Genomic DNA, 16140 nt, shown 5'->3' with positions numbered 1-16140 from the left:
GAAGGCTATCAAAGCTAAAATTGCACCATTGTGGTCCACAGCTAAAGTCTCATTTTGTTCTGATGCCACAAATACTTATACACACGGATAAGTTAAATTTCACTCACATGATTAGGCACGTGGACTACAGTGGAAAGAGAAAGAATTTGGCCATTCTGTTTGCAGGGCTGAGTTTGGAGGTTGTAGGGAAACACTTCCACGGGGCCATCAGACTGCCTCAGCAGTGTTTAGATATTAGTTTAATCAAAGAACTGTGTGCCATTACCCCAGGATCTGTGTCAAGCTGTGGATTAGGTTTATAAAAAAAAACTACAAAAGCTCCCGCTGGTTGAAAGATTATGAGTATTTAGCTACATTACTGCTGTTACAGGCATGAACACGTCTTTTCAGTATTTTTGAATTACAGCACTGTTACAATTAGTTGTGTCCATCTAGTTATAATTTAAACTTAAGTCAAAAGCTAAGGTTTTTTAAATACTACTGGTCTTATTGTTTTTGACTGTATAACATCAACTGTAATACACTTCTCTAAACTGGTCCCAAAGAGTATGTCAATAAAAGACATTGTAGTTAGTAAAATCTAAGAACATTAAATGAAGAAAATTCACAATGCACCAATAACCACCAGTAACTGTCATTATGTTAAACCTTTTAATTTCTCCTAACAGCTAGAATAGTATTGTGAGAACATGAGATAATACACATGAAAAGAAGAAAAGAACTTCTATTTGTAAAAAGTGCAGGGAAGTTATTCCCATAATAAGTCATTCTATTAAAGAAGAGCAATTATTGCACTCTAGCAATGCAAATGTAAAACAGAAAGTCTTTCAGGAACCAACCATCATTGTTAGCATAATATATTGCCAGTATATATATGTTTTGCTTTCCCACATATCTTTTCTCTTTTTTTTTTGGTGGAACTGCATGGTATTCGGTTAAAGAGATTGTGGATCAGGATTTGGCACTTAAGGAAAAGTATTTTTTTATATTGTTCAAAGCTGACCTCTGCTTTTAAAAGGCTTGATCTGCACTTTTTCATCTGTTTAGAAGCATACATTTTTGGTTAAGAAATTGAAGACAATCTCTTTGTCTTTTTCCTAAGCTGGGAAGGTTGAGATAAAAAAGAATGCCTGCTTTAAAAGTCACACATGGCTGTAATTTAAGATTTTTTTTACCTCATTGTCCATAACAGTTGAAAGAAACCTTCAATGAAAGTTTATTAACTAGGCCAGTGCCTGAGGCAATAAAGGTTCATTTATTACCAGTTTCTTGGCTGTTTTTCTTCTTCTATTTTTCCGTTAAACTCATAGCGTAAGATAATACTTCACAAAATTAAACCTTTGACCTTCTGTGGAGTTAAGTCGCCTTTGATTAGATAAAGTAACAATTTATGGTCCAGCATGAGGTTGCACATGAAATGAATAATGCAACAGAGTGAATGAGAACTGAGAATCTATTGCTTTTGAAAAGATGACTGTTGTTTAAGAAAGAATGTTCTCTCTTAATTGTATTGTATTGTGGCTGTGTGCATTCCAGTAGGATTTTAAATTGTTGCTGAAAACTGCAGTATACCCAGGGAGTTATGTAACATACATTGTTTAATTCTGTGACAATTGCACCAAGCCAATAATAAATTCACAGATTACAAAACCCCATGAAGCTGTAACAGTTAGTAATTTGTTGTGGTATTTGAAATGCACTTTGTGATTTCACTTTTTACTCTTCAGTTCAAAGGAATATATATATCCACTAGAAAGAATAACTTCATGAAATGTAAGTCAGTCAATTCCATAAAAGGCAAATATTAGTGATAAAATAATTCCATTTAATGTTTTTTGAAGCATTGTTCAACCTGCTAGTAGATCTATTTAAAAAATGCAGTTTTAATAAAACAAAAGGACACTGCTGCTTTCCACATCAATGTTTTATTTCTGCAACTGTTTTATTAATTGTGGAGGCACATCTTAATGAGAAAGATTTTTAGGTTCAAACAATTGCTGTGGAAATTTAGCTCTTTTGCTTGTTTTTCTTAAATGCTATACTCAGGCCTCAAAATTCATATTACAAGTTAAGAGTAGTTACAGGAAAAAGGTCTGATTAGACTGATGAACAACAGATGGTTTGAGCTTCACATATACTGGTTTTCTCCCAGTTCAAGACTGTCAGTTTCAGTTTAATTGTACCAGTCTAAACCATGGATGATTTTTTTTTCTAAGTACTCCTTCTTTAGCAATATTTAAAGTACAGGGGTTTTTTGATTTTTTTTTCATTAATATGATACCTTTAATAATAGGCCTTTAAGAGATACTAAAAAAAATATCTAGATGAGCAGTTTATGCTGAACCACTCTAGTTGATCATGAAAATATAGCTATGGGGACCAGACATGAATTTTTTTGTTTATTCCAAAATAACATGTAATGAAATTTTTAGGGTATACCAAGCTTGTTATGTTGGAACAATCCATACAGTTTATCAGAGATAAGGTTTCTGGATAACTGTGAGATTCTGGGCATACATTATACATAAAGAATTCTTTTAGTGAAACTCAGTATATTTTAGCAGAACATTATGGTGAAGTTGTCCTTTCTGCAATCCAGTCTATGTAATCAGACCTCTGTCCTCCTGCAGATTGCTTTCCCCTTCTTGTTTTATGTATCACACTATATAAAACACCCATTAGATCAGAGACTAAGGTTAGGATCCTATTTCATTTGAAATAACTAGGCAGCAGCGTATTAAGCTACCAAAAACTTGCACCTGAACTGCTGAAACCCATGAAACCAGTGCAATAACCTACAGTGATCGGGGTCAGGTCCTAGGAGGTAACCCTGCCTTTCCTTCTGAGGCAGATTTTTCTCAGATTTTAGTAGGAATTTTGCAAAAGTAAGAACCACAATATGAAATCTGGTATTAAATCAAGAAAGGGCTTGAATTTTTTTCAAGTCAGCACCATTGAAACAAACTAGAAGCAAAAGGATTAAGCACTATTTTGAAATAATGAAAGGAGTTCTTGCTGAACTGAGATTTGGAACTCCTCCCATGCAGTGAGTAAAGCGTTTCTGCAGAATGAACTTTCCAGCAAATAAATGAAATTAAATGTAACACACTGCTGAAAGTTGTATTTTGGTTTTCTGCCTGTGATGACAAAGATAAAGTTTCTTGAAAATGTTGTAAATGTCCTAAAGAAGAAGCTTGTGTAAATATGCATGTTACTGAATTTTGAAGGTAGCCATAAATATATATACATATATAAAGTAAAATATAAAGAAAGCTAATAGTTGCATTATGGATGACTATTAGGAACTGTTATTATTCTTAATCATAATTATGTGAAAGAAGTTAAAAGCGAACTAAGATAAATTATTTGAATAATTCTGTAATTTGTCCCAGGATGGAGTTTAAGCATGCAATTAACAAATGTATGTTTTGAGACATATTCAAGGCTGAAAAAGTTCCACTTGCATTTTTCTTCACAAATAGAGTGTGTTGTAAGCTGCTCACCCCATCAAAACTGAAAGTTTTAAGAGCTTTCTCTTAAGGCAGGCAGGCAATATTACTTGTTGGAAAGCAGAAACCCTGGATGTGATTTAGTGCCCACCAGTAATTCGTATACATTTCGAAAACCTGTCATGATATATGACAGCTCTCTTGGGGACTTTGCTTTTAAAACAGAACTGTTTTCTGAAGATGCTGGGTTTTTTTTGTCATTGTTTTCCATTTCATTCACTCATTTTTCAGCATTAGAGACCACACATACTGGGCATACTTCTGGTCTCATTCTCACCCATGAAATTCTGACTTCAGTAGAGTTGCACGGGTGTAAATTAGACTAGGACTTGGCAGGAGGAAGCTTATGATTATATTTGGCAGAGACAGCAGGCTGCAACTTTATTAACATAATTAACAGCTACAAACACACCCAACAGGCCAAAGTAATCTAGTGACAGAAGAGAGAAGGTCTTAGTAGGAGAGGATCCTTCGCGCTCTCTTTTGGTGTTCTGCTTCTTGTTCCTGAGTTCCTACTAAGGCTTGGCAAGGATTCAATTGAGCTGTAATTCAAATTCATACAGCTCCTGCAAGACACCTTGAACAGACTTTTGCTGATGAGTCTATAGGAACTGTCAGCAATACGGAGATTACTTCAGAAGCGTGATGGTTGAATCGAACTTTACTTTCTGATGTTTTGCTTTTTGAATTAAATTGTTGGACAAGATTAATTGCACGCAGTAAGAGATTTAAATGAATGGCTTTATAAAGCATTAAAGTTCTAAGTATGTCACATGGGAAAAAAGCTGTAAGGTTTAAATGAATAAATGTATTTAATGCATAAAATGTCTAGGCTAATTTTTTAATTCCTTTACAAACATATTGAAAAACCATACTTTATTCATCCATCTTAGTTATACTGCTGTGGTTGTGGTAATTTAATATTCCTGCTCTTTGCTAATCTTCTGGTTCAACAGAAGTAAACAATAGGTTTCATAAATTAAAAATACGCTCCTCAGAACATGCTTCTAAAGATAAAAAACAAGGCTGTAAACATTTATGACTGAAACAAACTAGATTGTTCAAATACTGCCATGATGTATCATGTATATCAATATGGCACTGATATCAGTTAGAATGCAAACAAGGTTTTAAATGATGTGCCCCTTCATTTCAGCTGGAGAATCCGCTTTACACCATCTGCCTATCAGATGGTTAGGAACCAGGACTGCGTATTAATGCCACATGTTCGATTTTCATTCCTCTTGTAATGGTTAGATTCATATTGCTAATAGCTGTGCATGAGCACTGTCGATGAAATTTGTGTGACGATGGAGTGATGAGATATTTATAAAGCTGCCTGTCGCACTGCATAATCAGCAGGAAGAATGCCAGACATAAACAACTTATCAATTTCAGAATATTAATGACAACTACCATTGCCTTTAATCCACTGAATATTTTGGCCTGAATACTTTTTAACTGTTCAAATAAATATTTGTAAAGACCAAAAAAGTGTGCACCTTGGAAATTCCTTGGCTACTTATTCTGGGAGTAATTTGATATTAAATAATGTTTACATCAAAAGGCTTTTTCAAAGAATAAATTTTTAAAAAATCTTAAGTGTTTCCCCGGGTGTATACCCATACTGGACTTTAAAACTTAGTATTTTAAAATATAAATATAGATACATAATGATGCATTAAATTCTGCTTATAATATATTTATCTGCCTATACTAGTGGTATAAGAAAGGTAAGTTGAGCCCTATGCTGAAGTTCTGGGTTATACCACACCCCAGTACACCACAGTGCATCAGTGATTATAAAGCAAGAGGCTCTGATAACTGGCTTTGGGCCTCCCTTGCCACTTGCTTTGCTATATCATCACAGTCAGGTGATAGGGAAGAGCAGCAGTAAAGGGGAAACTGTGCTGTAGACTAGAATTGCTGTAAGGACCACCATTAATCTAGAATTCTGAGCATCATTCCTTCCATTTCCCTTCTTACTTTCACCAGTGTTTACAAGAGACACGCATTTCAGATTTATATGGTTTCCATTAATTGCTGTATAGCAAACTAATAATTTCAGTAATTTCTGTGATTGTGTAAGAGAAGGAATGAAATTATTAGTTTAATTTCTACTGTTTAAAATTATCATTTTTTGCCACAAGCGTTCTGTGGCAAAAATCTTACTACAGAACTAAGCAATTTGTATTTTAGTTTCACAGTCCCCATCCAAAGAGCATACTCCTTTTCTGCAAATTTTGTAGCAAAAGAGAATTTTCATTTCAGGAGTTCTGCATCCAGGTCATTATTCCAATGAAAGAAAATAATTGCAGGTGGTGTCACAAGTCCTATGTCCAGCATCTCCTTAGCATGTACTTTATCCCTGTGCTTGGAAGCACTTTAAAACTGTTGGTCTAAAAGTGGAGTCACAACCAAAAATTTGGGGCCTGCTGTTGTAGTCATTGAATATAATGTACCAGGATATTCCTCCAAAGAATTGTTCTTTAAAAAAACTAGGTTTAACTTTTCAGGGATGTATACATATATTAAAAAAGGAAGTATAGGTTATTGTGTTGTTTAATGAGCACCGGATGCAAACCAAAGTTCAGAGGTGCACCATCCCTTTTTCTGTGGCCAAATTTAGGAACTGTAACCAAATTTGTATAATGTATGGCTTCATATCCTTCCTCTAAGGTAAAAATATAATTGGAAGCAATCCACGTTATTGTCAATACCTTGTTAAGATCAGAACATGCACATTTTATGATAGTAGCAGAAGCTAAAATCAAAGTAACCCCTTGTATTTACTCACCTTCTCATTTATTTTTGGATTTTGGTACATCTACCTGAAACAGCATTTTTGTAAAGAATATTGATCTGTAATTATCACTTGGTCAGTAATTCTCATTACACTTGGAGGTGTTAGAAGTTGGCCTGTGAAGAGGTCGGGAGGCTGGAACTGTTTGCTAATCTTTATGTGGTCATGCAAAGCAATAAGGGAAAACAACCTTCAGTCAAGCAACAATATATTCAAAGGCACCTCTTATGCCACCTCACAGATTTCCTGATGTCTGTTCACCTTCTGCTTTTTCCCTGCTGGAATTTGCCTTCTGTCCCTCCCCATCACTAGCCAAAAACATGGCAAAAGTGAACTTGTTTTCCATGTAAGGAGTCAAAGGAGACAACAAGAGACCCTGGGAAGCAATGGTGCTAGCAATATTTACCTCAGCGGCCTGGGATTATTTGCTTATTTGGTCTTTCCTAAATTGCACTCTTCCTATGCTAGACCGCAGCCTTAGAATAGTAAATTGTGGAGTTAGTTTCTCTTGAGATCAGTAGGACACTTCACACCTCTCAGAGTAGCTGAAAATCAGACAAGCAGGCACCTTTAAACTAATTACATGGAGGTTTGCAAGCCTTGTCCACATTCAGGGCAAGAATCTTGATTCAAAATGACTGAGGGTCTGTTCTCTTCATGTGGCATCACAGGCTGGGGGCTGAGAGTGCATCAAGGCATTAAACTTACCTGCTTTATTGCCTTCTCTTTTATTTCTTAGATTTAGTTCTCTGTCATTTCCATCTCTGTCCCCTGCATCAGTTGTGTGGGGGAGGCAGCTCTTGTGAAGTTTTGACACTGGCTTCTCTCTGCTGCCGCCCAGGCTGGGGCAGAGGGATCTGGGTGAGCAGCAGCAGGGCTTGGGGAGCACGGGAGGATTACCCTGCCTCAGGGAAGAGGGCAAAAACTGGCGCTTGTGACTTTGATTAAAGGCTGCATCTAATTTTGAGTTTTGAAGGCAGCTCTTGACAAAGAGAATTTTTTTCTGGGTTTGTAGAACATTCTTGTAAATGGCTGTATGGCAAAAACTTGGTTTGGTAGGAAGAGCACTTGAGTTGCCTGTCGGTGACTTTGGGATTGGTATTAAATGGTTTAATACTTCCTCTTCTCATTGATAAATACTTTAATGCCTTCAAGACTTGAGAGAGCAGAATAATGTTCTGCATTATTTTTTTCTAGAAATGCTTCCTAGAAAAACTACATCTCCTTGCTGTTATGTATGTAATGAGAAATAATCTGAGTTCTGTAATCTGTTACTCATAAATAGAAATTCTAGACCTGTTATTTCTGTTTTCTTTAGCATGTCTAAAATTAAAGATCTAATGGGAATTTTTTTCCTAAATATGGTTATTTACCTATTCATAGTCAGACACTCAGGACACCATTTTGAAGCTAAATTAGATTTTTGACTGCATGTATTTGTAGCTGCATCTAGTTGTGATTTTAGTATGAATGCACTTACTAGACACCAAGTTAAAGTTTAGATGAATGTATAGGAGTAATTATCTAAATACGGTGTGAAACATTTTACTTGAAAAAGCTGATAGTTTTCAAAAGCAACAAGAGGAATAATACTCTGCAGCACTCTCTGTTCTTATGTAACAAGCATGGAGGAATAATAACAGTCCCTACATAGAATAATGAATATTAAATTTTTTCATAACTCTTTGCAGGTCTAACAGCAGCAGCTGCAGCAGCAGCAGCTGCCACCAATGCAGCCATAGCAGAAGCAATGAAAGTGAAAAAAATAAAATTGGAAGCTATGTCCAACTATCATGCAAATAATAACCAGCATGGAGCAGACTCTGAAAATGGAGATCTGAATTCAAGTGTTGGTAAGTTTCAGATATAGCGTTATTATATGTCCATAATACTGAGATATTTTATTAAAATGATAATCTTTCTGAACTTCCTTCTGAAGTCCTTGATTTGGTATAAAAAGTTGCATATTTGTTTTCCTTTTCTTAATGTTTTTAGTCTTATTTTGTACCTGACCTTTACACCAGCATTCAGTGCTGTTGTTACTATTACAAAAACATTCTTTTCTTTGCAGGCTACTTTTGCAGACTGCAGTTAATATTTTCCATGAAAGAAAGTGGTTTGATTGCTTAGAGTTCATTTTTCAAAGTACAGGTGGAGTGACAGATGATGGTGTCAAAGTGAAATTTAACAATGTCTCCTGCTCAGTGTGCTGGGTATTGACTTTAGGTAATTCAGAACACAAGCTTGAAAGCAAAATATTTCATACTTTCATGTGCCCTGTGACAAAAGGAAAACATACATACACAATAAATTCTGCCATGCTCTACAGTTCCTATCATATTTTATTTTAATAAACACGTTCTTAAAATGTAGTTAACATTTTTTTCCATTTCTTAAGCAGCCATCAGCAACTCTTGTTCTTTTTCACAAAAGAATTGTTTCAGTATACCTTATTCATTTGTTTGGACAATTTGTTTTGCTAAAGCATACTTCAAAGCTAGGATAACTTTTGTTGTTGTTGATTAAATCTTTAATCATCTGTGTGTGTCTGCTGTAAAATGTTTTGTTATGCCATTTCATTGTATTGGATCCTTTTATCATGTTGAGACAGTATTAACTCAGCAACAGAAATTCAATGACAAGAAGTACGTTCAGAAGACTGCAGGGAAGATTGGTGTATACTGGAATCAAATGGCCTCAGATAGGCTTTTTGTTTTTATTTTGGCCCTTTGTCTAGATCTTTTTTTTTTTCCAGTTTTTCATCCTCTAAATACATTTGGAATTAATCTTAGAGGGTAGGTACTAGCCTTAACATAAATAAATACATGATTGTGAGCAGTCTTTCTGTACAGTTCAGTAGACATCGGTAGGGTATTATTTAGAAATAATATGAATTGCAGTTCAAAGTACAGGATCACTTGGGTGCATACTACTGTAAATAGCAACAATATGTATGCATTACTGAATAAGGACATTATATGATTGGTTTTGTTTTCCTTTTAAATAAAGGCTTTAAAATACCGCTATGATGATGAAGAAAATAGTCTTACATTACTGAGATACCAACATATGCAGTTACTCTAATACAAGTGTAAAGATTGTTCTCTTGGAGAGAAAACGAGAGGGTGGAGAGCAGGTGTCTTTGAAATCTGGGAGGAGGAGATAGGTACAAATGAAGTGGAAGGACCAGTTGGCCTCTAGCACACTGGGAGAACAGTGAAGTAATGAGAAAGGGTGAACGGGGTAAATACTAGCCGAGAAGATAAAGACTGTGTACTAGAACTAGAAGTTAATTTAGATTTTCAGTCTTAGGTGAATCCATTATGTGAAATAAAAAGTTCAAATACTGATTTGTGGAGCTTCTATTCTGCTTGGCAGTTCTAGTTATCAACCACATGTGCATCTATGGGGATGGAAAAGTTAACAGGTAATCAGCATCTAAACCACAAAGAGTATTTGTAGAAAAGTGGATCTGAACTTCCTCTGAAGAAAAAGAAAAATATCTATTTTGAAATCCTTATTTTAGGCAAAATTTAGATAACTAATGTGCTCTTAGACAGCCTAATAATTTTCCCTGTTTAAGAAAATACATTCTAGCTATTTTAGTAGGGCAAACTTAGTGAAGCAAGATTATTTATTGTCATTGTCAAAATTTCCTCTCAGCCCCTTAACTTACTTGTTAGCTTCAGTTAATTTCCCAATTTAACTGAATGAAGAATTGTGTTAATTTTGTTCAGAAAAAATGGCTCTTCTGAGTAGAGTGAATAGCTTTTCAGTTGTCTCCAATCCATGAAGAATGGTTCTGAAAATACAGCTTTCTTGTCTGTGCATCTTGTCTGGATCTGCACCCTTCACACAGAGGATTTCTCAAGAGCAATTTTCTTTTATTTGGTTTTTTTATAGTGAACCCTGTCTAGTGTCCAGTGTTGGTCATGCATATGGAATCAGAGAAGTGACTCCTACTGCTATTAATGTCAGGGTATTATTAGGTTCATGAAGAGTTAAGTTCTTTGTTTATTAGTTGCATTTTTGAAAATTAGCACACTGTATTATCTTGACAAGAACTCATATTTCAAAGGTGTTGCTTGTAGTAGGTACGTACACTTTCTTCTCCTACATTTTTTCAGGAGTGTTTATTTATACATTTTGAAATGAATATTATCAAGTCCATATACCATTAATGTTTTAAATTATAGCTTGCTAGGGAAGAATATGAAGTATTACATTACTGAATGTTGACAGGAGGAAAGAATAAAACAAAAGAAAACAACCTGCTTTTAGTTTACATTTTAAATTAGCTTATGTGCCTGACCAAACTGAAAAGGAACAAATGATCTAACCAGACTACAAGCTTAACTGATTCATCCTAGCCCATATGTAGCAGGAATTATGGTGGGCGTGGATTTACCATCCTGTGCTCCAATGCCTGCATAAAGGTGGATAAATAAAATAAGAGCCCTTAGTTTATTTGTCTTATTGTGTTGATATATCAGGTTTACTTCCCAATTGTTTTGCTTTTTGGGTTTAATGAAATGCTTAATGTGTATTACAGAAATAATTCTTGTAGCCAAACGTTGTATAATTATACAGAACACTACACAAATTTATTAACTTGGTCCTTTGAAGCAATGGTCAAAAGGTTAGTGAATGAAGGGAGTCAAAGGAAGCCAATGATACTAATAAGTAATTATTTTATATCTCTCTTGTTTTGCTGGTAACCTTGAGCTTGCATCCTCCCACCAGAATTATCATTTTAGAAGGGGAAAAAAAAAGAAATTACAGAGGAATCAGAGTGAGGTATTAGCACACTGAGTAAAATATATGGCTGCAACGCCTTTCTCCCCCATCCACAATCAATTGGATTCTTTTAGTTTAATATTTACTTGCTAAGATGAGATGCTAGTCTGCATGGTGATAAACAGTCTGCTACTGGCATCTGAAGGTGACCTGTCAGTTCATATGGACAAATCTCCTGCTTACTGAAATGTACAAAATAAATCATTAAAGCAGGCAGGTGCTCATTCCCAGATTTAAATCACCATAGATTTATGATTTGAATTAATGCTTCATTTGGTCATAGAAATAGATGCTGAGACAAATGATATGCAGTGGTTGGGGCTTCCATACTGTAGCCATCCTAATATTGATTACTGAGATGTCTTTGCAATCTCTTGTTTATATCAAGTACTGTCTTGTGACAGCTTGGCTGATATGAGCTACATTGCAGATAAGAAGGAAAAATGTCCCAGGTTCTTTTTAGTGGCAATCCTACATACAACATGCAGGGTAGATAAATTATTGGGGTTTTGTTTAAAAAATGAATTCTGTAGGGCAGCAAAAGAAAAAGAAAGATTATGCTGTGTGTGGGGGATTTGTTTTTTTGTTGGATTTGGTGGGGTTTTTTATTTTTTTTTATTGTTGTTATTGTGTTTGGTTTTGGTTTTTTTTTTTGGTTTGGTGTGGTTTTTTTAGTTAATTACAGAATGAAAGAAAGAGAGTGGCAAGGTCAAATTTTAAATTTCACTGATGAAGTTCTACTCTTTGTCATATTAACATCTTAGTGTGATATGAGGATCAGTTGTATGTTTCCCATCTGATGCTCTGAAGCAATGGATAGGTAAAGCAGCTCAATCTTTTCCTCACTGCTTAAGTACTCACTGCCCTGCTGTCCTACTTCATTAACCTGCAGCAGCAAAAGATAAAAGCCTTTGAAAATAAATACCTTTTAAAAGCTATTTTTTTGGGCTACAGTTTGCTATCTGTAACTTGGTAGGAAGTGAAGGACAGTCCGTATACTTTAGCTTCCCGAACATTTTATATAATGAAAACACTATGCATACACTTTAGGGAATACTCAAAGGATTTGTTAAGACCTTTGCCACTTGCTAAAATATGACTCATAAAACTTGTAAACAACTATCAACAATAGTAAATTACTTGCTTAGTAGGAAATGAGTTCATATCTATTCAAAATGTGATCTCAAAACAGATGTCCCAAGAAAATGTCATTGTTTAAACGACATTCATACCAAAAAAATGCTATTATTTCTTTAAGGAAGTGAAGCAATCGTGAAGACTTTGGTGTTCTTAATTTCTAAACACAGTTAGGAAATACGAGGCAACATTTTACATTTGGCTAGCATGTTAATCCATAAACAACCACAAAATGTGTTGAAAATTAAGAGATTTTCTTGGCATGTTAGGTTTCCTCTTCGTCTGCATTACCTTGCAATATTTAAAATTATGACATAAATACAAGGCTTCCTGTGATGTGTTGTTCAAAAGTAATGCTTGCTTGTATACTATTCTTTTTTTTTCATCCAGAATCAGAGATAAAATGATTTAGGTGAAATTATTTTTCTCCGGTGACCTTGCCCAATAATAGAACAGTACAAAATGCAGTAATTTCCTTTTTCTAAACACATGTGTTTATTTTAAGGGAAAGAAATACTTTTATGGTTTCAGGAAAAAGTCTTGGAGACCTTGAAAAAGCAAATAAAAGGAAACAGAGAATGCAGGCCACTGAGCACAGCTCTGCAGTTGCACATCTGATTCTCTGCCTTGGCAATGTTAATGAACCTCAAATCCTCCCTATAATTAGATGAGGGAATTGCTTATATTTTCAAACAGATGATGCTGCTGTAATGAAACGATTGGAAACGATTGACAGGGAACTTAAAAGTGACTACAGTAGTCATTTAGTTTCTGGGTTTTGGGGTTGGGGTCTTTTTCCCTTTTTTTTTTTTTTTTTTTTTATGTAAAAGAAGATTGGCTGTAGATACAGGTCCTGGGAGAGGTAGTAATTTACACAGAATGCTATGACAGGTGTCTTTGTATAGCATGGAAATAAAATGGAAGATATTGGAATGATGGGCAGGCATGGCAATTTTTTGGGAGGGGGTGTCCTGTGCTTATTCTGCCTGGGTTCTTTAAAAGGGGCCGAGACTCAAGAGATGGATCCGGATTGAGTGCACAGCTGTAACTGCTGATGAGCTAATTGCTCCTTATCTCTCAGCCCCATTCATCTTCATTTTTTACCAATTACTGAGAATTATCTGTGTTCTCAGTTGGATATGAGAGTTAATCCTTTTTGGTTAAGCTGGCAGTACTGTGAGCAGATTCCAAATCATAGGGTGAAAAAGCCAGAGCAAGCTTGTTCTCAAACTCTCTCCAGTTCAATGACAGTATCACTAGTTCATAAGAATTTTTATATTGTTTAACAGATTAAACATTGGGTTGGGTTTTTTTTTTACTTTTATACTATTATTAATATGTATTTTTCTCTTAGTGTAAACTGAATGTGTATATTCCTAGGTGGATGTGTTCCCTTTCTAAAAGTATTGCAAAAAATGAAAATAAGATAAACATTAACTTCAGACCAGAAGGATTCTTTGCAGAATGTCAGTGTTTATTGTATGAGACATAGCACTTCTTTTAATTACAAGACTGTGCATGCAACTTTTACATCGTGGGACATAAGACAAATGCTTGTCAGTGACAGATATCTACTTTTGTAAATTTGTTTGAGATCTGTGGGTGAAAAGTGCTGTCTAGGTGCTTGCAAAAGCATAATCATACAGCCTTAAGGACAAATGTGCTATGTGGAGCACATCGTATTTTAAGCTAAAGGAATGCTTTCATAAAACTGTGCTTTGGGAACACACAGAACACCAGAAACAGATCATTTAGTTATAATCAGGTCACTAAGCTTTTTTTCTAGAATTTTGCTTGTCATGGGGAAAAAAAATCTTGCATCTTATAGCTAAAATGTAATGTTTGTCTGTCAACCATATCTGCTTCCCTAGACTTTAATTGTGATACTTAAATTTGCAAAACAAGGCAATGAACTGGTTGTTATGACCTGAGCACCAGATAGTAAATTAGGAGAATTATTAGCAAAGATTCAGCATTTCATGTTGGAAGGTCAGTTGTGCTATAACAGTTCCCTCACCTAGATTAAATCTTCACTGTGAAGTTCATTGAAACAAATGTAGACATTTGCATCTGAATCACCTTAGACTCAACACACAGCAATAGGCAGTTGTAGGGGTGATCCATCTCATCCTAAAGTAGATGGCAAAAGTAGATCAGATAAATTGCACCTTACAAGTGCTTAGTCATGCGACTACTGAGTTGTAGTTACATAAAGGAAGTTAAATGAGTGGATCTCTCTCTTAATGCATACAATTAATATTTTCTGGAATAAGATTTGAAGATTTGAAGGAGGTAACAGGTCTTTTCCAAGACAGTGATACAGTCATGGCAAAATAGTGCTTGAGGCACAGTGAAATAGTAAAGAAAAAGGAATTAGAAAAAGGAATTAATTTACTCTTCAGAAATAGCAGGTGAGAAGTTTAGCTATTCTCACAGAGAACTATTTAGATATAAACGTACTCACAAGTTTTTCTGATTGTATGGGTATGCTGCTTCTGAAAAGAGTGATTTTACCTACATGAAGCATACTAGAGAGCAGGCTTCTAAAACTGCAGAAGCAAAAGCTTCCAGTGTGACATTTGTGCTTTAGGCTTGCTATGAAGCTATATTGAGTTCATGAAAAAAATCTAAATTAATAAGTCTATCTTGTCAGCAAGATAAAGAGGAAAAAAAAAAGTATTTATATTGTTTGATCACATTTACTTTATTTCCTGTTCCATGAAAGATAATCCTAATTGGATAAATAGTTGGATAATTTAATCTCCAATGTGATTTGTTTTCAGAATGTGTACTTTATTGTTATGGCCATTTTTTCTTTTTATTAGTGCCTTGTACGAAACTAACGAAATTGTTAAGCTTCCATTCAGATTTGTTTTATTATTCCTTGTTATCTGCAGTAAATATAGTAAAACATGATATTGTGGATGTGCTGTGTTAAGAAATATAAGTTTAATGCCCACCTCATTTTGCTAAGTAGTTATGATAGTCTATAGGATCATCATAAATATTAATTAGAAGCTACTTTTTTTAAAAGAAAAGACTAAACTTTGGGGTTACTAGTTCAGTTTTAGGAAATAATGTCTCTGGTGGAAAAGTGACAAGTTAACATATCTGTCATATAATAATTAAATTATTGTCATGAAAATGTGTCTCTTTTCTGTATTGTAGACATGTAAATATCCTATATTACACATAAAATATTTTATCTATAGTTATATTGATATTTAAGAAAAGCAGAATTTCTTCATTCATATGAAGGATAAAGGACTACAGACAGCCGCATTTATTTTTGGGACAGAATTTAAAATATGCATCCTTTTCTGACTAGTGTGTATGTTTCAGAGTAATGTGAACTAGGCAACAGATATTTTTAGGGTTAAAGATAACTTCTTAATATTGGATGCTTGGAGGGTTTTGTTTAATCAGAATATCCTGGGGCAGGGAGGGAAAGCAGTGTGCTTTCTAGAGACTCAGACTGTATTTGCCCACATAATATGCCTGTATGTGTCTATGTTCAAAGGATCATATTTTGACTTTCTCCAGGTAATGGGGAAGGCAACCATTGGCCCCAAGTCAGGCATCTGCTGTAAGAAATTTTCTTAAATTGAGCCCATGCATGTAGAAAATTGTGTACTCTGGCAGTTTTTAAAAACTGCATTTTATAGGTCCTTTCCCATCAGCAATGTCAGCGGGATGTACATGGAGATACATTGCCCTTGTCTCAGAGTTTGCATTCCAGTCTTAAAGCTTCAACTTTTTATGACCAGGAAATCCATTAACACATCTATGTGATAAAGCAGATAAATGAGGACCATATTGCTGCAAAAATCAGAATAGGAAATAACTGCCTCTCTTATATGGAAAGAAGTAATTTGAACAGAAGAGGGAGGGAAC

At 34.9% G+C, this 16140-nt stretch overlaps 1 protein-coding gene across 1 annotated transcript in view; it reads left to right on the top strand.

The window, feature by feature from the left end:
* DACH1 (dachshund family transcription factor 1) overlaps nucleotides 1–16140 on the top strand; it is a 352682-nt gene that overhangs the window by 178847 nt on the left and 157695 nt on the right. Inside the window, exon 3 of the mRNA XM_039714612.1 lies at nucleotides 8004–8165. Coding sequence (XP_039570546.1) covers nucleotides 8004–8165 — 162 coding nt within the window. The remainder of the gene's footprint in view (nucleotides 1–8003; nucleotides 8166–16140) is intronic.

This window comes from Passer montanus, unplaced genomic scaffold, assembly GCF_014805655.1.
Source record: "Passer montanus isolate IOZ18808 unplaced genomic scaffold, ASM1480565v1 scaffold30, whole genome shotgun sequence".
Classification (NCBI taxonomy): Eukaryota; Metazoa; Chordata; class Aves; order Passeriformes; family Passeridae; genus Passer; species Passer montanus.
Note: the sequence above shows the minus strand (reverse complement) of the source record. Positions and strands in the feature narration are given on the sequence as shown.